General features: G+C 37.9%; 1 protein-coding gene across 2 annotated transcripts in view; it reads right to left on the bottom strand.

Annotated features, from left to right (window-relative positions):
- The window catches only part of PARN (poly(A)-specific ribonuclease), a 192,057-nt gene that overhangs the window by 139,544 nt on the left and 27,438 nt on the right, over positions 1 to 25,075 (bottom strand). For both annotated transcript variants that reach the window (XM_037141231.2, XM_037141232.2), the window contains exons 13-18: positions 21,309 to 21,386; positions 17,401 to 17,444; positions 16,093 to 16,135; positions 15,365 to 15,440; positions 7,887 to 7,997; positions 7,509 to 7,578 (exon numbers count right to left, since the gene is read on the bottom strand). In XM_037141231.2, coding sequence (XP_036997126.1) covers positions 7,509 to 7,578; positions 7,887 to 7,997; positions 15,365 to 15,440; positions 16,093 to 16,135; positions 17,401 to 17,444; positions 21,309 to 21,386 — 422 coding nt within the window. The remainder of the gene's footprint in view (positions 1 to 7,508; positions 7,579 to 7,886; positions 7,998 to 15,364; positions 15,441 to 16,092; positions 16,136 to 17,400; positions 17,445 to 21,308; positions 21,387 to 25,075) is intronic.

Genomic DNA, 25,075 nt, shown 5'->3' with positions numbered 1-25,075 from the left:
ATCAGCAGGGAGAGTGTGGAGGGAGAATGGTGGAAAAGGTACAGAAAATAAGAAGCATAAATGGTAGGTACAAAATAGACAGGGGAGAGGTTAAGAGTATTATAGGAAATGGAGAAGCCAAGAAACTTATATCATGAACTTACATTCCATAGGCATGAACTAAGGGGTGGGAGAAATACTGGTGGGAGGGGTGCAAGACAGAGAGAAATAAAAGGGAGATAAAAATGGGACAGCTATGCCCTGGTGTAGCTCAGTGGATTGAGCACAGGCCTGTGAAACAAAGAGTCACCAGTTCAATTTCCGGTCAGGGCACATACCTGGGTTGCAGGCCAGGTCCCCCATAGGGGACACAAGAGGGGCAACTACACATTGATGTTTCTCTACCACTCTTCCTCCTTCCCTTCCCCTCTCTCTAAAAATAAAATTTAAAAATGGGACAACTATAATAGCATAATCAATAAAATATACTTAAAAAAAAAGAAGGAAATCTTACCCTTTGCAACACATGGATGGACCTGGAGAACATTCTGCTAAGCGAAATAAGTCAGTCAGAGTAAGACAAATACCATATTTCACTTATATGTGGAATCTAATAAACAAAATAGAAACAGACTCACAGATATGGAGAACAGACTACGCTGTCTGAAGCAGGGGTGAAATAGATCAAGAAATTAAGCAAAAAAAATGAAAAGCTCATAGACAAAGACAACAGTATGGTGATTACCGAGGGACTAGGGGTGGAGGCGGGTAGAAGAAGGGGAGAGAAATGGTAACAGGAGACTTGACCTGGGTGGTAAACACACAATACAATATACAGACAATGTATTATGGAATCGCGCACTTAAAACCTATATAACTTGATTACATTAACCTATGTAATAGCAATTAATTCAATGATCTTTTTTTTTAAAAAAAGAATAAAAGAAACAGCTTCCACAAAGACAAATTTACAGAAACAGTAAAGTAGACATTAGCAGTTGCCAGGGCTGAGGCAAGGGAGAAATGGGGAGTTACTACTTGGTTATGGAGTTTCTGTGTGGGTGGAGGAAAACATTCTGGAAATAGTGGTGATGGCTGCAAAACACTGTGAGTGTAATCAATGCCAATAAATTGTACACTTAAAAATTATTTAGGTAAATTATGTTACATGTATTTTACCAAATTTTTAAAAAATTAATGATACTGCTATAACTGGTGTGGATCAGATGGTTGGGCATCATCCCTCAAAGCAAAATGTCACAGGTTCAATTCCCAATCATGGCATAAGCCCAGGTTGCAGGTTCAGTCCCTGGTTGGGGTGAGAGGCAACCAATGTTTCTCTCTCGCAGTAATGTTTCTCCCCTCTCTTTCTCTCTCCCTTTTCCTCTCTCTAAAAATAAATAAATAAAATCCTTTTAAAAATTAATATTATATACTAAAAACCACTGTACACTTTAAAAGGGGGAATTGTATGGTATATGAATTTATAGCCCAATAAAGTTATTAAAAATGAAAAAGAAACAGCTCCCAGAAGGTCACTAGTAAATGCTATCTCCTTACCATCTTCTCTCAATAAAAATCTACAACTGAAATCGCCACACAGCACAAAGACTGAGAAATAATTATATGCCTCAAAGGGGGAAAAACAACAGACAAAAAAAGATAACACATTCAACTCTTCTCCCTGAACACCATCTAGTTACAAGTGGCTTTTCCTGCCCTCCCTCCCTTTTCTGATTGAGGCTTATAATTGACTACAAAACCTGCCTTATAGGAGGGTACGTCCAGTACAAAAAGTACCATTATCAGCTATCTTCTATGAAAGCAAAAAGCTCCATTTGCTTCCAGCATCTGGTCTGAGAAGCGTATCTTCAAAGTATAAATACCCTCACAGCAGTGGCAGCAGTGACAATGCATTTTATATACATTCCCCCATTTCACCCTCACAATAGCCCTATCAAATGGGCACTAATATTCTTAATTACATATGAGGAAGCTGAGGCACAAAGAGGGTAAGTAATGTGCCCAAGATTGCACAGGTATAAGGAGTGAAGCTGGGATTCAAATCCACGTACCTGACCCCAGGAACCACCAACAACCTCAACTGTTTTATACTACACAATACCCTGAAATAAAGCAATTCTACTGAATAAACTGATGAAATAGTTTTAAAGTTTTAAATGCAAATGGAAACCAATTATGTAAAGTGTTGTGACACTCATAGCTATGCCTTATCAATAGCACAATAGTTATAGCTCTTGCTTATATTGGGAATTTGGAAGTCCCACAGATGGGAGGGAGGGTTACTCTAACAAAACAATACAGCTGTCCTGACTGGTGTGGTTCAGTGGATTGAGTGGCGGCCTGCAAACCAAAGGGTCACCAGTTGGATTCCCAATCAGGGCACAAGCCTGGGTTGCATGCAAGGTCCCCCGTTGGGGGCACGCAAGAGGCAACCACACACTGATATTTCTCTCCCTCCCTTCTCTTCTGTTAAATAAATCTTAAAAAAAAGAATTTATTATCTCAGTAAAGACACATTCAATTCATCACACAGGATGCTAAAAACCAACAGCAAACTCTGGGAATCAGAACAGATTAGACTTGTCCTCTCATTATTCCAGCACCCTCTGCTCCTGTGAGGAAGGGCAGGTAGGACAAGAGAAGGTCCAGTAAGAGTCATCTTGCAGATGATCAGGCACCACCCTCCTGAAAGACAAGCAGTCTGTACTTCGAGACATGTGGCCTACTGACAACCAGCTACCAACCTGTCATGTGGTCAGGCCTACCACGCACTGAAGCATGAATAGCAGGTTAATAGTAAATGGGACTAGTAAGAGTTGCTCTGTCCATTATCAGTGAGAGAGCTGGGAAGGAAGAAGGTGCAACTGGCCTTCTGCAGATTCAACCAACTGCAAACAGAATGTTTAAATGTTATATTGTTGCTGACATGTACTATGTGGTCAGGCCTACTACACAGACTTTTTCTTGTCATTATTCCCTAAACAATATAGTATAGCAATTACTTACACAGTACTTTCATTGTATTAGATATAGTAAGTAATCTAGAGATGACCTAAATCATCTCTAGATGTACAAGAGAATGTATGTAGGTTTTATGCAAATACTACAACATTTTTATATGAGGGACTTGAGCATTCATGGATTTTGGTATTTGCATGGGATCTTAGAACCAATTCCCCTTGGACACAGAGAAACTACTATACAGCCCTGATATTCAGTATTTTCTTCCTACAATCCTTCATCTTAAAATCTCTCTCGTGTTAGATATGAAGCACATGCACATTACAAAAACAACTTGCTGCCAGTATGTGACTGCTTTCCATTGAGAAAAAGGGGAGAAACACTGGTGTGCTTTATTTTAGTCACCATAATGGTTCCTCTTCTCTATACTTATGTCAGTTACATATAGCTATACCAGCTTCCATAAATTGTTGTATTCATTTGGACAAAACTTTTAAAATGCTCCAAATCAAAGCAACCTTGCTTCCACTATCAATCTGGGTCACTTCATCATCTGATTTCTTCATAAGCAAACACTAAAAGGTAGGTATAAGCAATGAACACTTCACATCTGCTGTGACTGTATTATCATTTCGTATGCACCTGATAAATTTTCTTCTGTATCATCACTGAACTAAAAACATCAAACACATTCTGCTACCACATTTACTTTTTTTTAATCTCCTAGCCCATTAAATTCTCTTATATTTCAAGACAAGAAAACAATATATACCAGACACCTACTAAGTTCTAAGAACAATCAAAGTCCTTTCGTATTGCACACTACCTTTATAACCTCTGTGAGAGGTGAGCAGCACTGTCCCCATCTCACAAAGAAGGAAACAATTTATCCAAGAGCAGATCACTCCTTCTCTCCTCATCTCTTCATCTGCAGCCTAGAAACAACATATGGCAGAATCACCCCCCAAAGACCTCGTTTTCTCTAGGAATCCCATTCAGACTTAGAATACTTGTGTCAAGAACAAGGTGACCAACCTATATGTACTGTAAACTGCAGGCAATTCTTTCCTTTTAATTCTATTATATACAAAGAATATCCAAAATTAGAGACTTACTCATTTACTTTCTAAGAACTGAGGTAAATGAAAAATAACCTTCCCCAAAAAAACCTTCATAAAAGGTTATCCATAAGAGAGTTCAAGATATCTTGCAGAAAGCAGATGTCTGTTAATAAAACTCAGAGTTTGTGCTTTCCGTGGTACAATAAAAAGCAGAGAGTATTTTTAGCTCTTCTCGGCCTAAAAGGATTTAACCAAAGGATCTTCTCTAAGTCTGGTTTTCCACACATTGATTAAAACTGACCAAGGTTATTTAAAAAACGTAAATCATTTCCTGACCAGAGAGCATACAACACAAACGAAGAGCACATTCCACACAGCCTGTCATTAGCAATGGTCTGATCCTGATTTCGGTCACTCAGCTCTCTTCTGACTTTCACTCTGATTCCAGCAAAGTAAAGAGAAATATGGGAGGTGCCCAGGCTATAAAAGAGACAAAATGGCACCATGCAAAACTGTCATGGAACATTCTTGTACACAAATATGGCTCAGAATGCACCTTATATTACATTCGGTCTCTGCATACTGCACAAATACCAGCTCTCCAGGGATCTTCTCAGTAGTTAACTCAATAAAGCTCCCAAAAATATACCTAATACAGTCAAATGCTAATACAGGATACATGGAAATAGGTAGTTACTTCCCCTTGAGTTTTACTTTTTAAACGCAGGTCTGGTGACAGCAAAACAAAATACTACTTGCATATGTGAGCAGTCTGATGTCCTTCCAAATTGATGTTATTAGGACTATGCATATTTAGTTGAGGTAAAAGCCTGGTGCCAAAATATATAAGTCCTCAGAAAAATTAACATATTTTTCTAAAATCAGTCACTTGAGATAATGTTTATGGCAACTGTTAAATGTTTTTATTTAAGGATAATCTTGAAAAAAATGTCATAAATCAAACCTGTACATAAATAAGAATGACATTAATATTAACATGAAATGATGTCAAAAGAAGCAACTGCTTTTCCCACTTTCTATAGGCGCTAAGAATGGATGACTGTACTTGACCAAGTTATTCCAATACAGAATAATAAAAACAGTTCGTATTTTACATTTCAGATCCTTCTGGAGTTATTTTTCCTTTCGAGATGAAGAAAATATTCTTCTCTCATACATGACAAAAAATAAGAGCAAAAGAATCAAATTAGGCAAGAATTTTCAGTACATTGTGACAAGAGGATTCCCGTCTCAACTATTTTTGGTATGTATTTAGGTTTCAGAAGAAAAATCTGAATGGACACATGTCCCAATTTAAAATGAAGCTGTGTTTACCATCCAGTTCTCTTGAGTAACAGTCTTGCTGATTATTAGCAATATTAAATTGATCTAGAAATACATAAAACCTCAGTTAAGCTTTCTAATCAAAGTTTATTTTGAGTGCTCTTCATGCTGGTCATACACATTCCTGATAAAATAGGCACTTCCTGTATCTAACAGTCTGTACTTATTGCCTGATTTTATAGTGGAGAATAGGATCATCGTTTTCCATATTTACAAACAAGTAAACATCTCCCAGTTGAAAGATATTGTTGAACTATGAAGTTGATTTCATGCACATAAAAATGTAAGGAATAACCATGACCCAATAACCATGAACCATTTAGTGTCATCTGTCAGTTCCATGGTCTATTACCTAAGCTGCCCTTCCAAAAATTTACAAACTAAGCACTGGTCCCAAAATAAGCGTTAAGAGCTAAGAAAATGCTGCTGTATCTGTTTAGCAAGATTTGGATACATGGCAAGGACTCAACTGTGAGCAGAATTAATTTCCCATGAAGAAAAATTCAACTTAATTTTTAATAAATACTACATGGTCACCTAGTCCACTCTGAAAGACATCTGAAAAAATCAAACACATTTACTTCTGAACTTCCATAGAAAAAAAAACAAAGATTAAAAAAATAAGCTACAGCATGATAAAATTTCCTAAGATTACACAAATTCTAAACCTGTCTCAGTGGCACGATGGGTACAAGGGGCTACCACCCGTACTACCTGGCTGGCCACAGGCAAATTAAGAAACTTCCTGCCAAGATGGAGGCATAGGTAAACACATTTTGCCTCCCAACACAACTACAGCGAAAATTACAACTAAACTGCAAAACAAACATCATCCAGATTTATCAGTAAATTGAATTATATGGAAGTCCGACAACCAAGGACTTAAAAGAAGTCACATTCATCCAGATGGGTGCTTTTTCTACAATAGGCCACACTACTAAGACATGGAGTGAAAGCAGCTCTACCTAATACATAGAAACAAATACAGGGAGGCTGCCAAATTGAGGAGACAAAGAAATATAGCTCAAATGAAACAGAACAAAACTCAAAGAAAAGAACTAAATGAAATGGAGATAAGCAACCAGGTGGGGGGGGGGGAATCTGGGACAACTGCAATAGTAAAATCAATAAAATATGTTAAAAAATAAATAAATAAACCTGTCACAATCCAAATGCTTGGAATTACTGTCTCGCAGCATGTCACCCAAACACAAGCACGTTGATACTAGTATTTATACAGACATCCTAAGGAGAGACAGTATTCTTATCCAGTAAAGTACTAATAGAATTGTAAACTGCTGCACAGAATGTAAGGAAATGATCTAACCAACCCAACACCAACATAATTCTTTCTCCCAGTGGTAGTGATCACTGAGAGATGCCTTGTTCTCTCTGGCTCACCCAGAATCTCCAGGAACCCACCCTGCTAAGAGAGCACAAGTAAAGATGAAGGTTTAGAGCTCTGGCACAGAGCCAAACCGTGGCCTGCTTGAGGAGTACATCCATAACTTTTGCCTCAGCTGTGCCAAGAAAGCACAAACCACACTTTGAAGTAATAATTTTGAGATTCTTTGAAAATGTTCTAAACTTAGACTTTTCCCTAACTCACACTGACTTCTTCCAACAAAGGTACATGAGCAAGCTTGTACTTCACTGTATCTATTCAGATGAGGGCTCAGGATGCAAGGAACACCAAAGCTCCATAGGTTATCTTAAAAGCCATTTTTATAACCACCATCTCCTTAGAAACCATATTTAGTCAGATAACAATACAAATGTAAAAATGATCTCACACGTAAAGTTGGTTAGGCGTGAGTTAGGTCTAACTATGAGTGAGTGCACACCCACACAATCTCCCTTGCAGGCAATTAAAATGCAAATCACCAGTTCTCTGTCTTAGAAGTAACTCATTATCTATCATTGGCAGTGTCTTCTTTCCTTCCTTTTTTTGTTAATATATTTAATAAATTATTTTCCAAAAAGTCAATTTCTATCTTCAGAAAATATCTCAGTCACTACAGATGAGAAATATTTCATCTAAAAATGCACTGTATCTCCCAGTCATCTTTAGTTGACATTCCAGACACCAGGGTACTACATAATGTGAGAACGGGGTTTTGGGACCCACTGATTACTTACTTGTTAATAAAAGGTTCAATGAGTTTTGATCTGGCAGACACATGAATTTTTGGAGGACTAAGAAATGAACCTAATTTAAAAAAAAAGCAGAGTATTATATATACAGGCAAGTTGACAAAGTCTGAAAGTTCAGGAAAAAATACATTTAAGTCAACAGTATGGGTCAGCAAGGGTAAAAGGTACTCACGTGGGCCAAGTCCCATCCAATTGGTACAAGTCAATGATTCCTCTTTCTGTACTCTCCATCCCCTCCACTCCAATCTCTTCCAACTCCAACCCCTCCCACTTTTAACTGGGCGAGTGGAACCCAGGAAAATAGTAGACATGGTAAGATCCCCTCAAACAATGATGCTTGACAGACACATATACAGTGAGTACCTAGGTAGTTTGTCATGGAGATGAAACACAATCCCGTGATATAAGCATCATAGCCTGCCTCATGCAGCTGTTCAGAAGCCGTATCATAACTTGGAAAACCTTCTGCACTTTCTAAAGAGGAAAAAGAAAGAAAAGTTTTACTAAGGACATCATAAATCATAAAGACAGGTAAGTATACTGCCCTACCAAATCCAAATTGTATTTGGTATCTGCTATAGGAATATTCTAAATAAGCATTTAAAACTGTAATTTTTTAAATTTCCACTTTGTTAATTATATTTTATTGATTATACTATTACATCCCAATTATTCCCTCTTTACCCCCCACCTCCACCCAGCACCCTCCACTTGCCAGGCAATTCTCACACCACTGTTCATTGCCCATAGGTCATGTGTATAAGTTCCTTGGCTACTCTATTTCCTACACTGTACTTTACATCCCCATGGCTATTCTGTAACTGCCTACTTGCACTTCTTAATCCCCTCACCTCTTCACCCATTCCCCAACAACTAGCCTCCCATCTGGCAACCATCAAAACGCTCTCCATATCCATGATTCTGCCTCTGTTCTTCTGGTTTGTTTAGTTTGTTTTTTAGATTCCATTGTTGATAGATAAGTATTTATTGCCGTTTAATTGGTCATAGTTTTGATCTTCATCTTTTTAAGTAAGTCCTTTTAACATTTCAAATAATAATGGTTTGGTGATGATGAACTCCTTAAGATCTTTCTAGTCTGAAAAGCTCTTTATCTATCCTTCAATTCTAAATTATATCTTTGCTGGGTAGAGCAATCTTGACTATAGATCCCTGCTTTTCACCACTTTGCATATTTCTTGTAAATCATTTCTAGCCTAGCCAAGTTTCTTCACAGAAATCAGCTGACAGTCATATGCAAACTCCCCTGTAGGTAACTAACTGCTTGTTCCTTGCTGCTTTTAAAAATCTCTATCTCTTCTAACCTTTGGCATTTTAACTATGATGTGTCTTGGAGTGGGCCTCTTTGCTTCAATCTTATTTGGGACTCTCTGTACTTCCTGAACTTCTCATCTATTTCCTTCACCAAATCAGGGAAGTTTTCTTTCATTACTTTTTCAAATAGATTTCCAATTTCTTGTTTTCTCCTCTCCTTCTGGCACCCCTACAATGCAAATGTTGAAACACTTGAAGTTGTCCCGGAGGCTGCTTACACTATCTTGTTCTTTTTATTCTTTTTCTTCTTGTTATCTGATAGGTTGGTTTTTAGTTCCTTATGTTCCAAATCATTGATTTGACCTGGCTTCATCTATTCCACTGTTGTTTCCCTGTAAATTGTTCTTTATTTCAATTAGTGTATCCTTCATTTCTGACAGGATCTTTTTATGTTGATGAAGTCCTAAGTTGCTTAAGCATCCTTATGACCAGTGTTTTGAATTCTGTATCTGATAGATTGCTTACCTCCATTTTGTCTAGTTCTTTTTCTGGAGTTTTGACCTGTTCTTTCATCTGGGCTATTTTTCTTTATCTCCTCATTTTGGCAGCCTTTACGTTTATTTCAAGTAGAGCTGCTATGATTTCTCATCTTGATAGTGTGGTCTAATGTAGTAGGTGTCCTGTAGGGTCCAGTGACACAGCCTCCCCTATCACCCAAGCTGGGTCCTTAAGGTGCACCCTTTGTGTGGGCTGAGTACACCCTCCTCTTGGCAGTTGAACCTTGATTGCTGTTGGCAGGTCAATGGGAGGAATTTACCCAGGCCTTGAACTGCAAGGACTGACTATGACCACTGACCACCAACCTCTGCCCCTTGCTGTTCTTTACAACCCTGGGACTATTTTGTAACTACCAATTTGTACTTCTTCATCCCTTCACCTTTTTCCCCCAGTCCCCCAATGCTCTACCCCTCTGGTAATCATCAGTCTGGTTTTTGTATCTGTGAGTCTGTTTCTGTTTTGTTTACTTTTTAAAATCCACATATAGTGCTGGCTGGTATTGCTCAGTGGATTAACCACCAGTCTGTAACTCAAAGGATCCCCAGTTGGATTCCCAGTCAGGGTATATGCCTGGGTTGCAGGCCAGGTCCCCAGTAGGGGGTGCCTGAGAGGTAACCGCACATTGTTTTTTCTCTCCCTTTTTCTCACTCCCTTCTCCTCTGTAAAAGTAAATAAAACTTTTATAAATAAAGAAATCCACATATAAGTGAAATCATATATTTGTCTTTCTGTGACTTATTTCACTTAGCACAATACCCCTCAGGTCTATCCCTGATTTCACAAATGGTAAGATTTTGTTTTTATGGTTGAGGAATATTCCATCATATATGTGTGCCACAGATTTTTTTATCCACTCATCTACTGGTGGGCACTTGAGTTGCTTCCAGATATTGGTTATTATTAAGTAACATTTGCAATGAATGTAAAGGTGAATATATTCTTTCAAATTACTGTTGTGGGTTTCTTGGGATATATTACACACAGAAGCAAATCTCCAGGTCACAAGGTAGTTCCATTTTTAATTCTCTGAGAATCCTCCACACTGTTTTCCATAGTGCCTGCACCAATCTGCATTGCCATCATACTTCTTTGTTGATTTATTGATGATAGCCATTCTGACAGGTGTGAAGTGATGTCTCATTGTGGTTTTAATTTGACATTTTCCTGATGATTAGTGATGTCAAGCATCTTTTCACATGTCTATTGGCCATCAGTATGGCCTCTTTGGAGAAGTATCTATTCAGGTCCTCTGCCCATTTTTAAATTGGATTGTTTGGGGGTTTTGTTTTGTTTTATTTTGGTATCGAGGTGTATGAGTCCTGTATAAACTTTGGATGAGTTCTGTATAAACTTTGGATATTAACGTTACCAGATGTATCACCAATTTCCTTTGCTGTGCAAAACCATTTTAGCCAAAACATTTTAGTTTGATGTAGTTCCAGTTGTTTACTTTTTCTTTTGTTTCCCTTTCTTGAGGTGACATATCAGAAAAAAATAGTGCTAAGGGAAATGTTTGGGATTTTACTGCTTATGTTTTATGCTTTTCAGTCTCCTAGGAGTTTCAAGGTTTTGAGTCTTATACTTAAGTTTTTAATCCATGTTGAGTTTATCCTTGTATATGGTGTGAAGTGGTGGGCTAATTGCATTTTTCACACATATCTGTCCAGTTTTCCCAACACCGGTTATAAAATAGACCGTCTTTACCCTATTTGATGTTCTTATCTCCTTTGTCAAATGTTAATTGACCATAAAGGTGTGGGTTTATTTCCGGGTTCCCTGTTCTGTTCCCTTGATCTATATGTCTGTTTTTATGCCAGTACTGTGCTGTTTGGATCATTATGACGTTGTAGTATAGTTTGTTATCAGGTAGTGTGATGCCTTTAACTCTGTTCTTCTTTTTTTAAATATATTTTATTGATTATGCTGTTACAGTTGTCCCATTTCCCCCTTTCTTTCCCCTCCACCCTGCACACTCCCTCCCACCTACATCCCCCCCTTTAGTTCATGTCCATGTGTCATAAGTTCTTTAGCTTTTACATTTCCCATACTATTCTTGCCTTCCCCTGTCTATTTTCTATCTATCATCTATACTACTTATTCTTTGTTCCTTTTCCCCCCTCTCTCCTCCCTCTACTCCCCCGTTGCTAACCCTCTATGTGATCTCCATTTCTGTGATTCTGTTCCTATTCTAGTTGTTTGCTTAGGTTTTGTTTTTGTTTTAGGTGTGGTTAATAACTATGAGTTTGCTGTCATTTTACTATACATATTTTGTATCTTCTTTTTTCTCAGATAAGTCCTTTTAATATTTCATATAATAAGGCCTTGGTGATGATCAATTCCTTTAACTTGACCTTATCTGAGAAGCACTTTATCTGCCCTTCCATTCTAAATGAAAGTTTTCCTGGATAGAGCAATCTTGGATGTAGGTCCTTGCCTTTCATGACATGGAATACTTCTTTCCAGCCCCTTCTTGCCTGCAAGATCTCTTTTGAGAAATCAGCTGACAGTCTGATGGGAACTCCTTTGTAGGTGACCGTCCCCTTATCTCTTGCTGCTTCTAGGATTCTATCCTTCATTTTAATCTTGGCTAATGTAATTATGATGTGCCTTGGTGTGTTCCTCCTTGGGTCCACCTTCTTTGGGATTCTCTGAGCTTCCTGGACTTCCTGGAAGTGTATTTCCTTTGCCAGATTGGGGACATTCTCCTTCATTATTTGTTCAAATAACTTTTCCAACTTGTTGCTCTTCCTCTTCCCCTTCTGGTACCCCTATAATTCAGATGTTGGAACGTTTAAAGATGTCCTGGAGGTTCCTAAGCCTCTCCTCATTTTTTTTTTGAATTCTTGTTTCTTCTTTCTTTTCTGTTTGGTTGTTTCTTTCTTCCTTCTGGTCCACTCCACTGATTTGAGTCCCAGTTGTGTTTCCATCACTATTGGTTCCCTGTGCATTTTGCTTCATTTCACTTAGTGTAGCCTTCATTTTTTCATCTAATTTGTGACCAAATTCAACCAATTCTGTGAACATCCTGATTACCAGTGCTTTGAACTGTGCATCTGATAGGTTGGCTATCTCTTCGTTGCTTAGTTATATTTGCTCTGGAGCTTTGATCTGTTCTTCCATTTGGGCCATTTTTTGTCTTGTTGCACCTGTTACATATGAGAGGCAGAGCCTTAGATGTTCACCAGGGTGGGTCAACCCAGTTGCTGGGTTGTGACACTGTATGTAGGGGCAGGGTCCGAGAGGGAACAATGGCACTTGCTCCGCTCTCTGTTGGATTTCAGTCCCTTCTGCTGCCTCCCCCGAGCATAGTGGGCCCTTCTGGTGCTGATTCCCGGTGGGTAGTCTTGTGTATATTCTAGGACCTTGTGGGTCTCTCCAATGAATTCTCCTGTGAGGCTCGTAGTCTCTCCTGGCAACTCAACCCCCACAGGTGTTTTCAATTGATGTTTTGAGGCTTTATTTTCCCCCACTGGGACCCTGGGATGCGCAGTCTGCCTCACTCCCCAGTTTCATCTAGTTTATCTGCATGCAAATGTGGGACCGCCAGGTCAGCCAGCCGCCTTGCACGCCGTACCCCACTTCACAATCGCTGCCTTGCTGGGTCTGCCCCTTGCCACCCTGAGTCCAGGGTCCACCCACTACCGTCTTGCGCTCCTGGGGTTTGTCAGCTACTGCCTTGCATGCCCAGTGCCACTGCTTTTTTTGCCTCAACCCCTCTCTGCCTGGCCGTCTGACTCCACACCTCCTACCAGTCTAAATGAATGTTTCTAATTGAACTGTTGGACTTCCATACAGTTCAATTTTCTGTCAGTTCTGGTTGTTATTTTGTTTCTAAATTGTTGTCATTATTTTGGTTGTGCAAGGAGGCACAGTGTGTCTACCTATGTCTCCATCTTGGCCATAAGTCCCCAATTTTGTTCTTCTTTCTCAGTATTGCTGTTACTGTTTTGAGGTCTTCTGTGGTTCCACAGAAATTTTTGAATTATTTGTTCCAGTTCTATGAAATACACCATGGGTAATTTCACCGAATCTATAAATTAAAAGAAGCTATTTCTTAATTCTCTCCACATAAGCCCTTACAATATGAAATGAGTCACTGAAAATGAGGGCTTTGTCTAGGCTAGAGCAATGCCTTAGTAATGTTATCAATGAGAGATGCAGGCCTCCCTATTGCACATAGGTGGATGCTATTTACAATCGTGCCTACTGTGCTTTATGACAATGATTCGTCTTCTGATTGTTCTCTACGGTCACAAAGAGGAGTGTCTTCCCTTACAGCATCAAGAATTCCATAGTAATGATTGAGCATGGACTCTAGAGTCCCACCATGTTTAAGTGTGAATCGCTGCTCACCACTTATGTGCAATGTGATCTTGCGCAGGTTGCTTCACTTCTCAGTTTTGGTAAAATGAAGACAATAATGAAACCTACCCACTTTATTAGGTGAGGATCAAAAGAGGTAATGTAAGTGAAGCTCTTACATAGTGCTTAGTACAAGACCTACTACTTATTATCCATTAACACCCCAAGTAATCCTCCCAAAAGCAACACTCCAATCAGTATTGGTAGCTCAATTCAATATTGTCCTGTACTATGTCACCAAGCTTACAGTTCTAAAGATGAAAGCACAACTAAGTCCAAAAGCAGATCAGAACTTCCTATAATGCTGCCCTTAGAACATAGGGCCACTTCATATGAGACCATTTATAACATGATTCTTTTGTGCATGGATATACAAAGATGCTGAGAGGATAACATCTGAGAAGAGTGACCTACTTGCTTTAGAGTAAATTTTCCACCAGATACCAGAACAGTATATGGAAATAGTATGGTAAAACTGTAACTCACAATTATTTACTAGAACCTCTCAGGAAACAAGTATCAAAAAGGTTACAACAGCCCTGGCCAGTGTGGCCCAACTGGTCGGGCGTCATCTCACAAAGTAAAAGGTCGAATCCTGGTGAGGGCACATGCCTGGGCTGTAGGTTCAGTCCCCAGTTGGAAATTATCAATGAAAAGGCTGTAATTGTTTTTATATTAATAAAACATTCTATAAGCAAATTTAACCTAAGTATTAAATATTAATAAGACTTTAAGATTTAAAAAAGAATCTTAACATGACAGCCAACTAAGTAACCACCCCTACCACCAGCTGAAACACAGATTTCCAAAACCAATTAATTCCATTACATTGTTATAGAAAAGGTCAGGTTTTCTTCCCCCAACCTACCCCTTTTCTTATGTCCTTTTTTTTGACTATTACCCAGAAAGGGAAGCAAATAACTGTATTCTTGGCTATTTTAGTATCTACCACTATAAATGTATGAATCCCTGGTCCTATTACCAATGTCTTTAGAATTCTCCAGACTACAGCTAATGGAAGGCTAATTAGAGTATCAGCAGCACAGTCAGGCAAACAGAAACCAAGGAAATAAGCCCTGGATGGTTCACCAAATACCTAGGTAGCTGCCATGGCCAGACATGGCAAAACATCTCCATCCCAAGAAACATTCCTCCTCCCTTATTCTAGATTCCCTCACTGCTGCTATTTCAGTCCAAAGCTACCTCTGAAAGAGGGAGGGCAGAGAGGGCTCTACTTTCTCATCTGTAACCCTTGGGCTTTTCTGAGACAAAAGTCTATTTTCATTCTAGCCCTAGCAATTAATCACCAACTCTTTGTCTCTGCTTAAACAACACACTATAGAAAGAACACACCAAGTTTTGGGAGAATTCCAAGAATTAGGAAATAAAAGCCCTGAAGGTTTAATTGCTAAACTTCTTAATGAACAGGCTACCCAATTCTGTGCACATAAAATAAACATAAGGTTAGAAGACCACTTTTATTCGGAAAACAGAAATTCAAAACAGGGCATAAGCAAGTTATTTTGCCAAAATCTATAAATGTGCAATGTAGTTTGTAGACCAGTTTTATTTTTATTTTTTATAATGTACATCAATACCTAATCATCACAAAGAGTTTGAGACTTTCATTTTATATTTTGTATTCTTACCAACTTTAGGAGGGTTGAAAGGTGTCTCTTTTAATCGCTTTTCCAGTTCTGCAAGGGATGTGTTGTTAATGATATCCTGCAAACCAGTAAGCAGAGAATCATGAGCCTTCATCATCTCCGTTCAATATATGTTAAAGAGATACTGCCCTCTTGTGTTCTTTAAAGAAACACAGGAGTCATCATTTGTCAATGTGAAACAGAAGCAGCAAGTTTAATTTTCACCATGTTAAGGGTTTAGCCATATGAAAGATGATTTGTACAAATGTGCTAAATGTCTACAGACCTTGAGCCAAAAAGCTATACTTGTTCTTATACTGTGGTGATATTCGTTTCACTCAGCTGTCTCAAGTAGCAAATAATTATACCTTTACCTGAATTTTCTTGACTGGAAAATATATAAAATAATGAAAAAAAAAGAAGTATGTGCATGCATAACCTATTAAAAAATACACTATATATTTTAATGTTAAAAACTTACATTTAGAAAGAATAAAGGGAAAAAGAAATAATTCTACCACCCAAAGACAACTGCTATTCACATTTTGATTTACATATTTCTAGTCTTTTTCCAATTTCCTTTTTTTTTCTTTCTTGTTCTTATTTTTCTTTTTTTGAGTTTGATGAGTTTGAAAATGACATTTAAATAGACCAGAATTCCAAAGCTCTTAGTAGCAATTCTGAAAATTTCAAATATAGCTTAGTACTAATAGTTCAAATTTTTAAAATACCTTAAAAGGTTGTGTGCTGGCCATCAATTTAGTATCCAAGAGTCTAAAAACAAAAAAATTTTAATAAGGTAAACAAAATGTATATCCATGTTCAAAATATATTTTTCTCAAATGAATAGCCTATTGTCTTAAAAGTGGACAGGAGAATGAAACATATTAGCCATTGAGAGCCTGGCGCCAGCATCCTTGGTTAGACTGGGAACTTGGTCCCCTCAACCAGCAATTTCATCAAGAGGCTGTGGGAGAGTCCACACTCTGCCATACGCAGAGCACAAGTTCAGGGTTTGCATGTACCCTGAGATGATGTGGGATACAGCAATCTCAAGGAGAAGTCAAATATCCTCACACGTCCTTATATGGTTCAAATACCGCTGCAGGTCTAACACTGCTGAGCCATTACCATCTACCACCACTACCCCAGTTTATATGCTATAAACTCTTGGAGGGTCAAAATCTGCATTTGATAGGCTCATGCTATGTAGCTATTTCTTTCTACTATGTTTCATATTGGAATCTAAAAAAGAGAGACAATAATAGAAAACTGTCTCTTTGCACATAAATGTAAACACTAGACGATGGGACAGAAATACCCTGGCTATCAGATCAAATGCTCCACTGCCTCCCTGTCCCTCTTCAAACAGGCCCTCAAATGCAGAGGTTTGCTCAGTCAGCTCCACATGGCTGATGTGTGATCCATTAGTCATGTGACATGTGACATATCAGAACTAACATGCAATATTAACTGGGGAAAACATTAATGGGTAAACAGATAATAACAAGATTATACTCTTTGTCCAAGGGTCTAATCACCTAGAAGGAGAAGGGGGGTAAGCCGTAAAGGTACTGACTTTAAGTTGAGGGGGAAAATCTCTAGCTAGACAGTTCCTGACTGACTACAGAATACTCTCAACTGGACATTTCAACAATATTCAACCATATATTTATTCAATTTTCAACTGAATACTCTCAACTGCCCATTTCACTGTGACATGGTACATCCAACATAAAGGAAAGACAAGAACCAACTCAAGAAAAGTTCATTAGTTCTTTAGATATTAATACATGGGATGAGAAAAAAAGTTGCTATTTTCACTCTCGGTTCAAATTCTGATGTTAATGAATGACAAAAACAATCACCGATTATAAAAGCAAGCCACCACAAACTTGAAGATATTAAATCATTTCCCAACTTATATGAACTGAATTGTAATCATCATCTAATAATAGTTTCAATAAATTACTATATACCTATTTGGATGTATGCCATGACTATTTTAAATAAAAGACAAATCCTGAAAAGAAGCTTACCTGGGAAAAACACATGTTGTCATCTCCTTAAATTCATTTAAGTCCTAAAAAATAAGAGAATAACTTGTGACAATTTTACTAAGACACTCACAGTATCACAAACATACACAAATATTTCTAGCTCTATAGGTCTCCTCTCAAACTATTATACCTCACACAAGCCCTTTAAAGCTAAACACCAGACCCATTTTTAGTTAATAACTTTTTAAAAATCTTCACAATTTCCTCACTGATTGGGAATCACAGGACCTGATGTAAAACCTCTGTATAACCAAAACAGACAAACATAAGTATTTTATGGCTGAACCAGGAAGGGGAAAAAGGATTTTATTGTATGTAGAAAACTTTCAGTAATAGCTCTATTACACAAATTCATCATTATAGTGGGCCTAGGAAAATTATTTAAATAAATGGTTATACAGGAAATGGATACTGTAAACTAGGTTATACTTTTATTGGGAACATCTTTGAAATGTTAGTTAAAACGACCACTAAAACACACACTTTCCAATATACTTGATTCCTGTTTTGACTATTCAGAAAATTGCTAAAGTGGCAATAATAGCAAGTACCTAAATTGGACAATTCATTTCCCAAATTTATTTTGATCAGAAAGTCTAAAGCTGAAATGAGATTGCTTGAATTAACTCATTTACATACATAGATAATTGCCACACTAGACTAACAGTCATATTCCTGACCCTTTGTAACTACACTTCTCGTCGGTGTTATTCATGTTTCATAAGAAACTGCCATTTCCAATTAGCTTTTTCTTCAAGCCTATAAATACAGACTATATTTAGCTACTTTGCAAAATTTACCAGCTTTTCAATGGCTATCATTAAATTAATGAACAATACATGAACAAGTCATTTCAATGCTAATTCAAACAAAAATTCAATAAGGACTATTTGTAATCTTTCAATACTATTACAAAGCTTCACAAGCAAGAAAAAATTAGACTTATGGCTACTTCCAGGGCCAGTAGTAGAAGAGTTCGAGACCAGTGCCTTCTAAACCACAGGTCACATGGAAGTACCATGAAGATTCTTAAGAAGAGACTCTCCCTAAAAGGTAACTCCAAAATAGGGATTCTTTGGTGTACTTTTAAACACATATTTTGGGACCAGACTTTGTAAAAGTTCTGCCATTTTACATAGGTTTTCTCAGAACCACTTATTCTAATCCACCTCCTACTCTGTGACAAATCAAGTGCTCTTTCTACTAGAATTTGCTTCCTAGTTTTATTCATGGTAACATTTATTAGTGTTTACCTACGAAGTGCTATATTAGGCATTTAACAGACAATAACAAGATTATACTCCTTGTCCAAGGGTCTAATCACCTAGAAGGAGAAGGGGGGTAAGCCGTAAAGACAAAATTCATGCACCACAACAGGTACACAGTTGTGTGGGAGGTCAGAAAAAGAAAAGATCACCTCTCAGGCAAGGCAGCAGGCAAGGGAACTTCCTGGAGGAGGCATAAACTGGACATTAGTAAGATAGGTAAAGTTGTACACAGCAAGCATTTACAAAGGTCTGAGAAAATTCAAGTTGGAGGAAATTATATTCCTAAACCACAGACATACAAAAACACAAAATACTTCCCAGGAAACAAATAAGCCAGTCTGATTGGGAATAAGGAAAATAATAAGTGACCCACTACATAAGAAGGTTGGGCCAGGTCATAGAAAACTTGACATGCCAAGTTAACTTACGCAAAATCAACTCTACAGATGTGGAATTAGTTCAGAATTTTGAACAGGATCAGTGATGTGAACAGTTATATACCAGAAGATTCTAAAACTGGCACATTGGGAAGACAGTCATTTGTTAAATCAATATTCAATGCCTCATGTGCCACTCTGCTTGATGTCCAGAACTCCTAGAAACATACTTCCCTCTTTCCTTACTAATAACTTCATTGCTGTAAAGATCCAAGAGTCATAGGAAAAGCTGCTGTTTTGCAATGTTCAGCCAATAAGAAGTAGTTAATCTGAGATAAACACTAGATCTTGGTTTTAAAAGACTTTGTTTATAGACAGAGGAGAAGGGGGGGAGAAAGAGAGAGAGAAACATCAGTGTGTGGTTCCCTCTTGTGTGCTCCCCACTGGGGACCTGGCCCACAACCCAGGCATGTGCCCTGACCAGGAATCGAACAGGCAACCCTTTGGTTAGCAGGCCAGTGCTCAATCACTGAGCCATATCAGCCAGGACTGCTAAACATTAGATCTTTAGATTTATACAAAGCAAATTCACACCAATCATGTTTGTCTTGAGACTCACAAGTATGAAGCCTTTGAATCCCAGAGGATGATACAGTTGTCATGAAAAGAAGTGACAACCTTAAGGTTGCAGAAATTGGACAAGGGGGCAAAAGAGCTGCTGTATTCATGGTCGGGCTGTGTTGGACTTTTCTAAAGAATAGTAATCAGGATGCTGATGGGCCAATGTCCCCTGAGGAATGGAAAGTAACTGAGGCTTTGCATACGTATAAATGAAACTAAACTCCAAAGGAGGTATATCTTTCAATCCAGAAGGAGTAAAAGATTAATCTAGTGGCAATTTAAAGCAGGGTTGGAAAAGTATGAACTTCAAGCCCAATCTGGCCCATCATCCATTTTTTAAATCAAGTTTCATTAGAACAAAGCCACACCTCTTTCCTTCTGCATTCTATGGGTTTTCAGGCTATACAGCAGTACCAGTTGAGAGTTATGACACAGGCAGCACAGCCTAGAAAACCCAAAATATTTATTTTACCACTTGGCCTTTATAGAAAAAGCTTGCCAACCTATGATTTTAAAGGATGGGCTGAAGGTTAAAGTAAGACAGGGAATCCTGCCTGACGTTTGCTAAACTCCAGATGAAAAACAGCTCACTTGCAACTGAAACAAAATGAAAGTAAATGCAACAGACAGCATGGAGACAAAATTGTCAGAATTTTGTAAATGACCAGATCTGGAGGAAGGAGGAAAAGTCAAAACCTATGTTAAAAATAGTCTTGGTGATTGGTATCATTTATGGTAAAGGAATCAGTAGAAGAAAATGGCTCAGAGGCAATAATAAGGAGAGACAGGTAGCATAAATTACAGATATCCTTTGCAACATGTAAATTTTAGACACCGTTTAATCTGAAGGCTCTCCAGGTAGAGCCATTTGCAGTCCAGTATGAACTGTGTGCCCTGGCCCACTGGGGACCTGGCCCACAACCCAGGCATGTGTCCTGACTGGGAATCAAACAGGCGACCCTTTGGTTAGCAGGCTGGCGCTCAATCCACTGAGACTAATGCTGGTGTCTTCAGCTAAAGTCATGAAAGTGAGTGAAACCATTAAACAGAAAACATGGAGAGAAAATAAAGGAGATAGGAAGACAAGTGAGATGAGGCCAAGTGCAGTCAGGGGACAGAGAGGAAGAGACAGAAGAGAAGCTCTCTCCTGAGGAGCCGAAGAAGCTCATGGCTTCATGCACTGAGACAAAGTGAAAATACACTCAGGTCAGCAGAGAATCTAAGGGAAGCAGCCAGCAAGAGGTAATCAAGAACTTTGCAGGAGCTGATCCAGTTCAGCTGACCTACAGCAGCACTTACCTTCAATGACCCTGCTATGTCTAATGTTCGTGGTAGCAAACTAGACAACCACACCTGTGACTGAGGAACCCCTACCCAGAAGTAACTGAACAAACCAATGACATTAAGATGGAAGAAATGTTTAGCCTTGCTCTGATAATGGCAGATAACTGAAGATCCCTTAAAATGACCTGTATGCATATCCCTTCAAAAGTGTACAACCTAGTGCATGAGATTCTCTCTCTGGGAATACGCTGCATACAAAGAAACAACAGTCAAATAAAAAACACTTTCCTGTAATGAAGAACCATGAATTTTCAACACAGGCTGGCAAGTGACTTACCTCGGGGAGAGGGCAGCAGAACTGATGAACTGTGTGCATAACATCCAAGAGCATATTGTGTCCAATAACAAGCTTTCCCTAAAGAAAGTCAAAGTTAGGAAAAAACTGCCAGTACCAAACTGTACCAGTGGGGTTTGAGAGTGAAGATCCATGAGGATTTTCTACTAAAATTAGTTTACCATATTAAAAAATATTATAAGTATATGCAAATAAGCAAACTAGGGTAGGTTTCATTCTTTTTCAATTTTGGGGGTATTAAACACAGAATGTAAAATAAAAGTTCCAAATGACTTTCATTTAATTGATCTTTTTCTCTGACTTTTAATCTTACCACTGACAAGAATCAGGAGTAGTAAATTTTGATTGAAGAGCTCAAGTTAAAAAGGTAAAATCTGAAAATACTAACTCCCCAGCACTATCAAATAATTTGTGAACAAACTCCAAATATCCAATTTACTGCTGCATTCATAACAATGCTAAAAGATAAAAATAACTTTCTAATTATACTAAACAAAATGAATTTTAATTTCCTTTATCATTTATGTCAAAATTCACGGGACATGTTCTTAAATACCATTTCCAATACAATCATTGCTTTTCAACCAACTGAAGTACAATATGTGTGCAATAAATTTACTCCATTTTGATAAAAAATTAAAACTACCAAAATGAAACACCAACTTTGATTCAGCTAGCCAGATAACACCATTTTTAACATAAAGCACCATTTCACTGCAGTACAGCTTTTTACTATGACCCAATGGACCTTCAGAGTGACAGTCCTTGACTCATAGGGCTAAACATAATCCTCTGAAATAAGTCATTTTATATAAAAGTTCCCAAACCTAACACACAAGCTATCCTTTTGGCTCAGTATTTGTATTCATTCTGAATATCTATTCAATGCTAAAAGATCAAGTACTGATTGATACTACAGAAAGATGTGGAGGAAACCCAAAATGGAATACAAAGAAGAATAGAACTTAACTGTATTACAAATGAATACCATAAGCATAATGAAAAAAGCTGCTGCAAGAACAGTATTGTAACTACATGTTGTCAAGTTAAAGACAAAAAGACCTTCACATGACTGCTGTAGCCTATTCAAGTGAACACACTTCTCACAAGGTATGGGTAGTAATTCTGAAACATTTTATGTGTATACCAGATTTAAACAAACATATATAATGCAAATAAGAACTGGATTTCCCACTGTTGATAAATAAGAAGTGTAGACTAAAAATAAACCCTGTAGTATTAGATTAGAATCTGAGGCATTAGTACAAAGACATGTTTTTATATGTATGACAGGCAGATACATGTATCATTCTTAGCTCTAGAACCCCCCATCCAGTGAGGGGTTCTAAAAGTAGTAAAACCACTGTAGTAACCTAGTGATAGGTCCTGGTTTCTAAAAACCATTCTCCAATAAAAGGAACTAGGGCTCCTCGGAGAAGTCATCGATTCAGAGCTGAGGCAGGGAAAATACACATGAGTCTGGAACATCTTGTGATAACAGAAAGTAATTAAGTCCTCAAAAAAGGATAGGGGTTCTTCAAAGGACAGGGAGCCAACCTGACGAAGCTCTAATAGTCACAGGTGGCACAAGTAGAGCAACAAAATAAACAATAAAATACCACATTATAATCTGTAGGATAAATGTATTTCCCTGAGTCCATACTCATAAACACTTTTTTAAATGATTTAAAAAAAAACAGGGCAGGACAGCTCTTCCTTACAAAAGAATTCCAAGAACAAATGCAGAAAGAGGGAAACACAAACTCGCCATTACAACATCAGATTAATAATGGCTGCAGGTAGGATCCACTGACAGATGCTGTACTAGTGGACAAAAGTTTGAGAAAAAATAGATTTTCATAGTCTTAAGTATCTGCACCAAGATACGTATTAACCCTAATGGCAAAAGTAGTAACTTCACAATGTACTAATCTAACAGACAGCACCCTACACAAGTGATCAAGGTCACCATTATGAACCACCATTTCTGTGATACTCTTGCATAAATTGTATTTCCTCAGTCCAATCAAGAGAAAAGATCAGACAAATCCAAACTGAGGGACATTTGACAAAATACAGTCAATAGTGTTTTAAAATATCAAGGTTATAAAAGACAAAGAAAGACTGTTACTGACTGCAGAAGACTAAGAAGAAATAATAAATAAATGTAATGTGGGGTCCTAGATAAAATCATGAACAGAAAAAGTACTTAGTGGGAAAAATGGTGAAATTCAAATAAAATCTACAGTTCAGTTCATAATATCATGCCAGTGTTACTTTCCTGGTTCTGATAACTGTATGACTATATAAGTTTTTGACACTGGGGGTAGCTAGGAGAGAAATATATGGAAACTACTATTTTTGCAACTTGGCTATGAGTAAAATGATAGTAAAAATAAGAAGTTTTTTTAAACTAAAAAAACACACATTTACTATTACAAGTGACAGGAAAAGAATTTGGTATGACATAAATATTTAAGAGTAATTACTGCTCACAAGCTTTGTAAAGCTTAACTTAAAATGTTAGCATTTTTAAGGTACGTGACTTAAATTTTAAACGTCTCCATCACTAATAACTTGGGTTTTTCATAATATGGTTTGTGAAGTAAACTACAAAAGGTCAGCAACATATTACGAATTATTCTGTAGAAGACAAAGAAGAGGAAAACAAGCACAGCAAGCTAAAGTATCTGAATTAGTACAAGGTAAGCAAATGTCCCAACTAACTAAACTATCATGATAGTTACAAGACAGCTCAAAGCCAAATGATGTCCCACAGCTCTGTATTTTAGGGTTCACCTCAGTGAAGCCAATGCTTTGAAGTCTTTTGGCTAACTGTGTATAATGTAAGCAAACATGACCAGAAACTCTGCTTTTCTAGATACCTGTGATCTCAGCAACTTGTGGAGAGACTCACATTTTTGTTTCTCTCCAGGCTCATCCAAATCACTATTCCATTCCAATTATCTTGCTTACTTTAGAGAAGGAGCTCCTAGTGAGCCAGCCCTCTTCTTTTACAAGGCGGGGTAACTTCTGTTTATCCCCAGTTGAAGACACTGGTATGCCTGTTTTGACAAGTCCACATCTGGTGGTGAGAAAGCCACAGAACTCTGAGAGGGTCTCTATAGCCTTAAAGTTTCCCTGATGCAAAGCTTAGCATCTAAGGGACAAAACAAGTCCTTCTCCAGGAAAACGATTCCTTCTCCCAAGGCCAACTACTCAAGGAAAGAAATGCAATCTAGCATCAAAGCAAGTAACCTGACTTGGATGTATAATTCACAAAACCACCAGCACCATGACCCAATTTATCTACAGAAGACATGGGTGCCTCTTTTCCAAAAGGATTTAGAAAACAAGAAAAAATGTCACCATGTATATCACAGAATCCTCTAGCACATTTACACAGTGGTAAACATGTTTTTAAAGTACCAAATATTAATAAGGCTACCAAATATAAGATTCTATTACAGATATGTTGAAGAATTCAACACAGGCAACTTCTTTTATCCTCTGGATTCTTCCTTTTTTTAAAAGATTTTATTTATTTAATTTTAGAGAGGGAAAGGGAGGGAGAAAGAGAGGGAGAGAAACATTGATGTGTGAGAGATATTTGTTGCCTCTCACACACCCCCAACTGGGGACCTTGCCCACAACCCAGGCATGTGCCCTAACTGTGAATCAAACCAGACACACCTTTCAGTTTGCAGGCCAGCACTCAATCCACTGAGCCACACCCCTAGCCAGGGCCT

This window comes from Artibeus jamaicensis, unplaced genomic scaffold (assembly GCF_021234435.1).
Source record: "Artibeus jamaicensis isolate MK-2021 breed Jamaican fruit bat unplaced genomic scaffold, CSHL_Jam_final contig_729, whole genome shotgun sequence".
Lineage (NCBI taxonomy): Eukaryota > Metazoa > Chordata > Mammalia > Chiroptera > Phyllostomidae > Artibeus > Artibeus jamaicensis.
The sequence above is the reverse complement of the archived record's forward strand: the minus strand, read 5'-3'. Positions and strand labels throughout refer to the sequence as shown.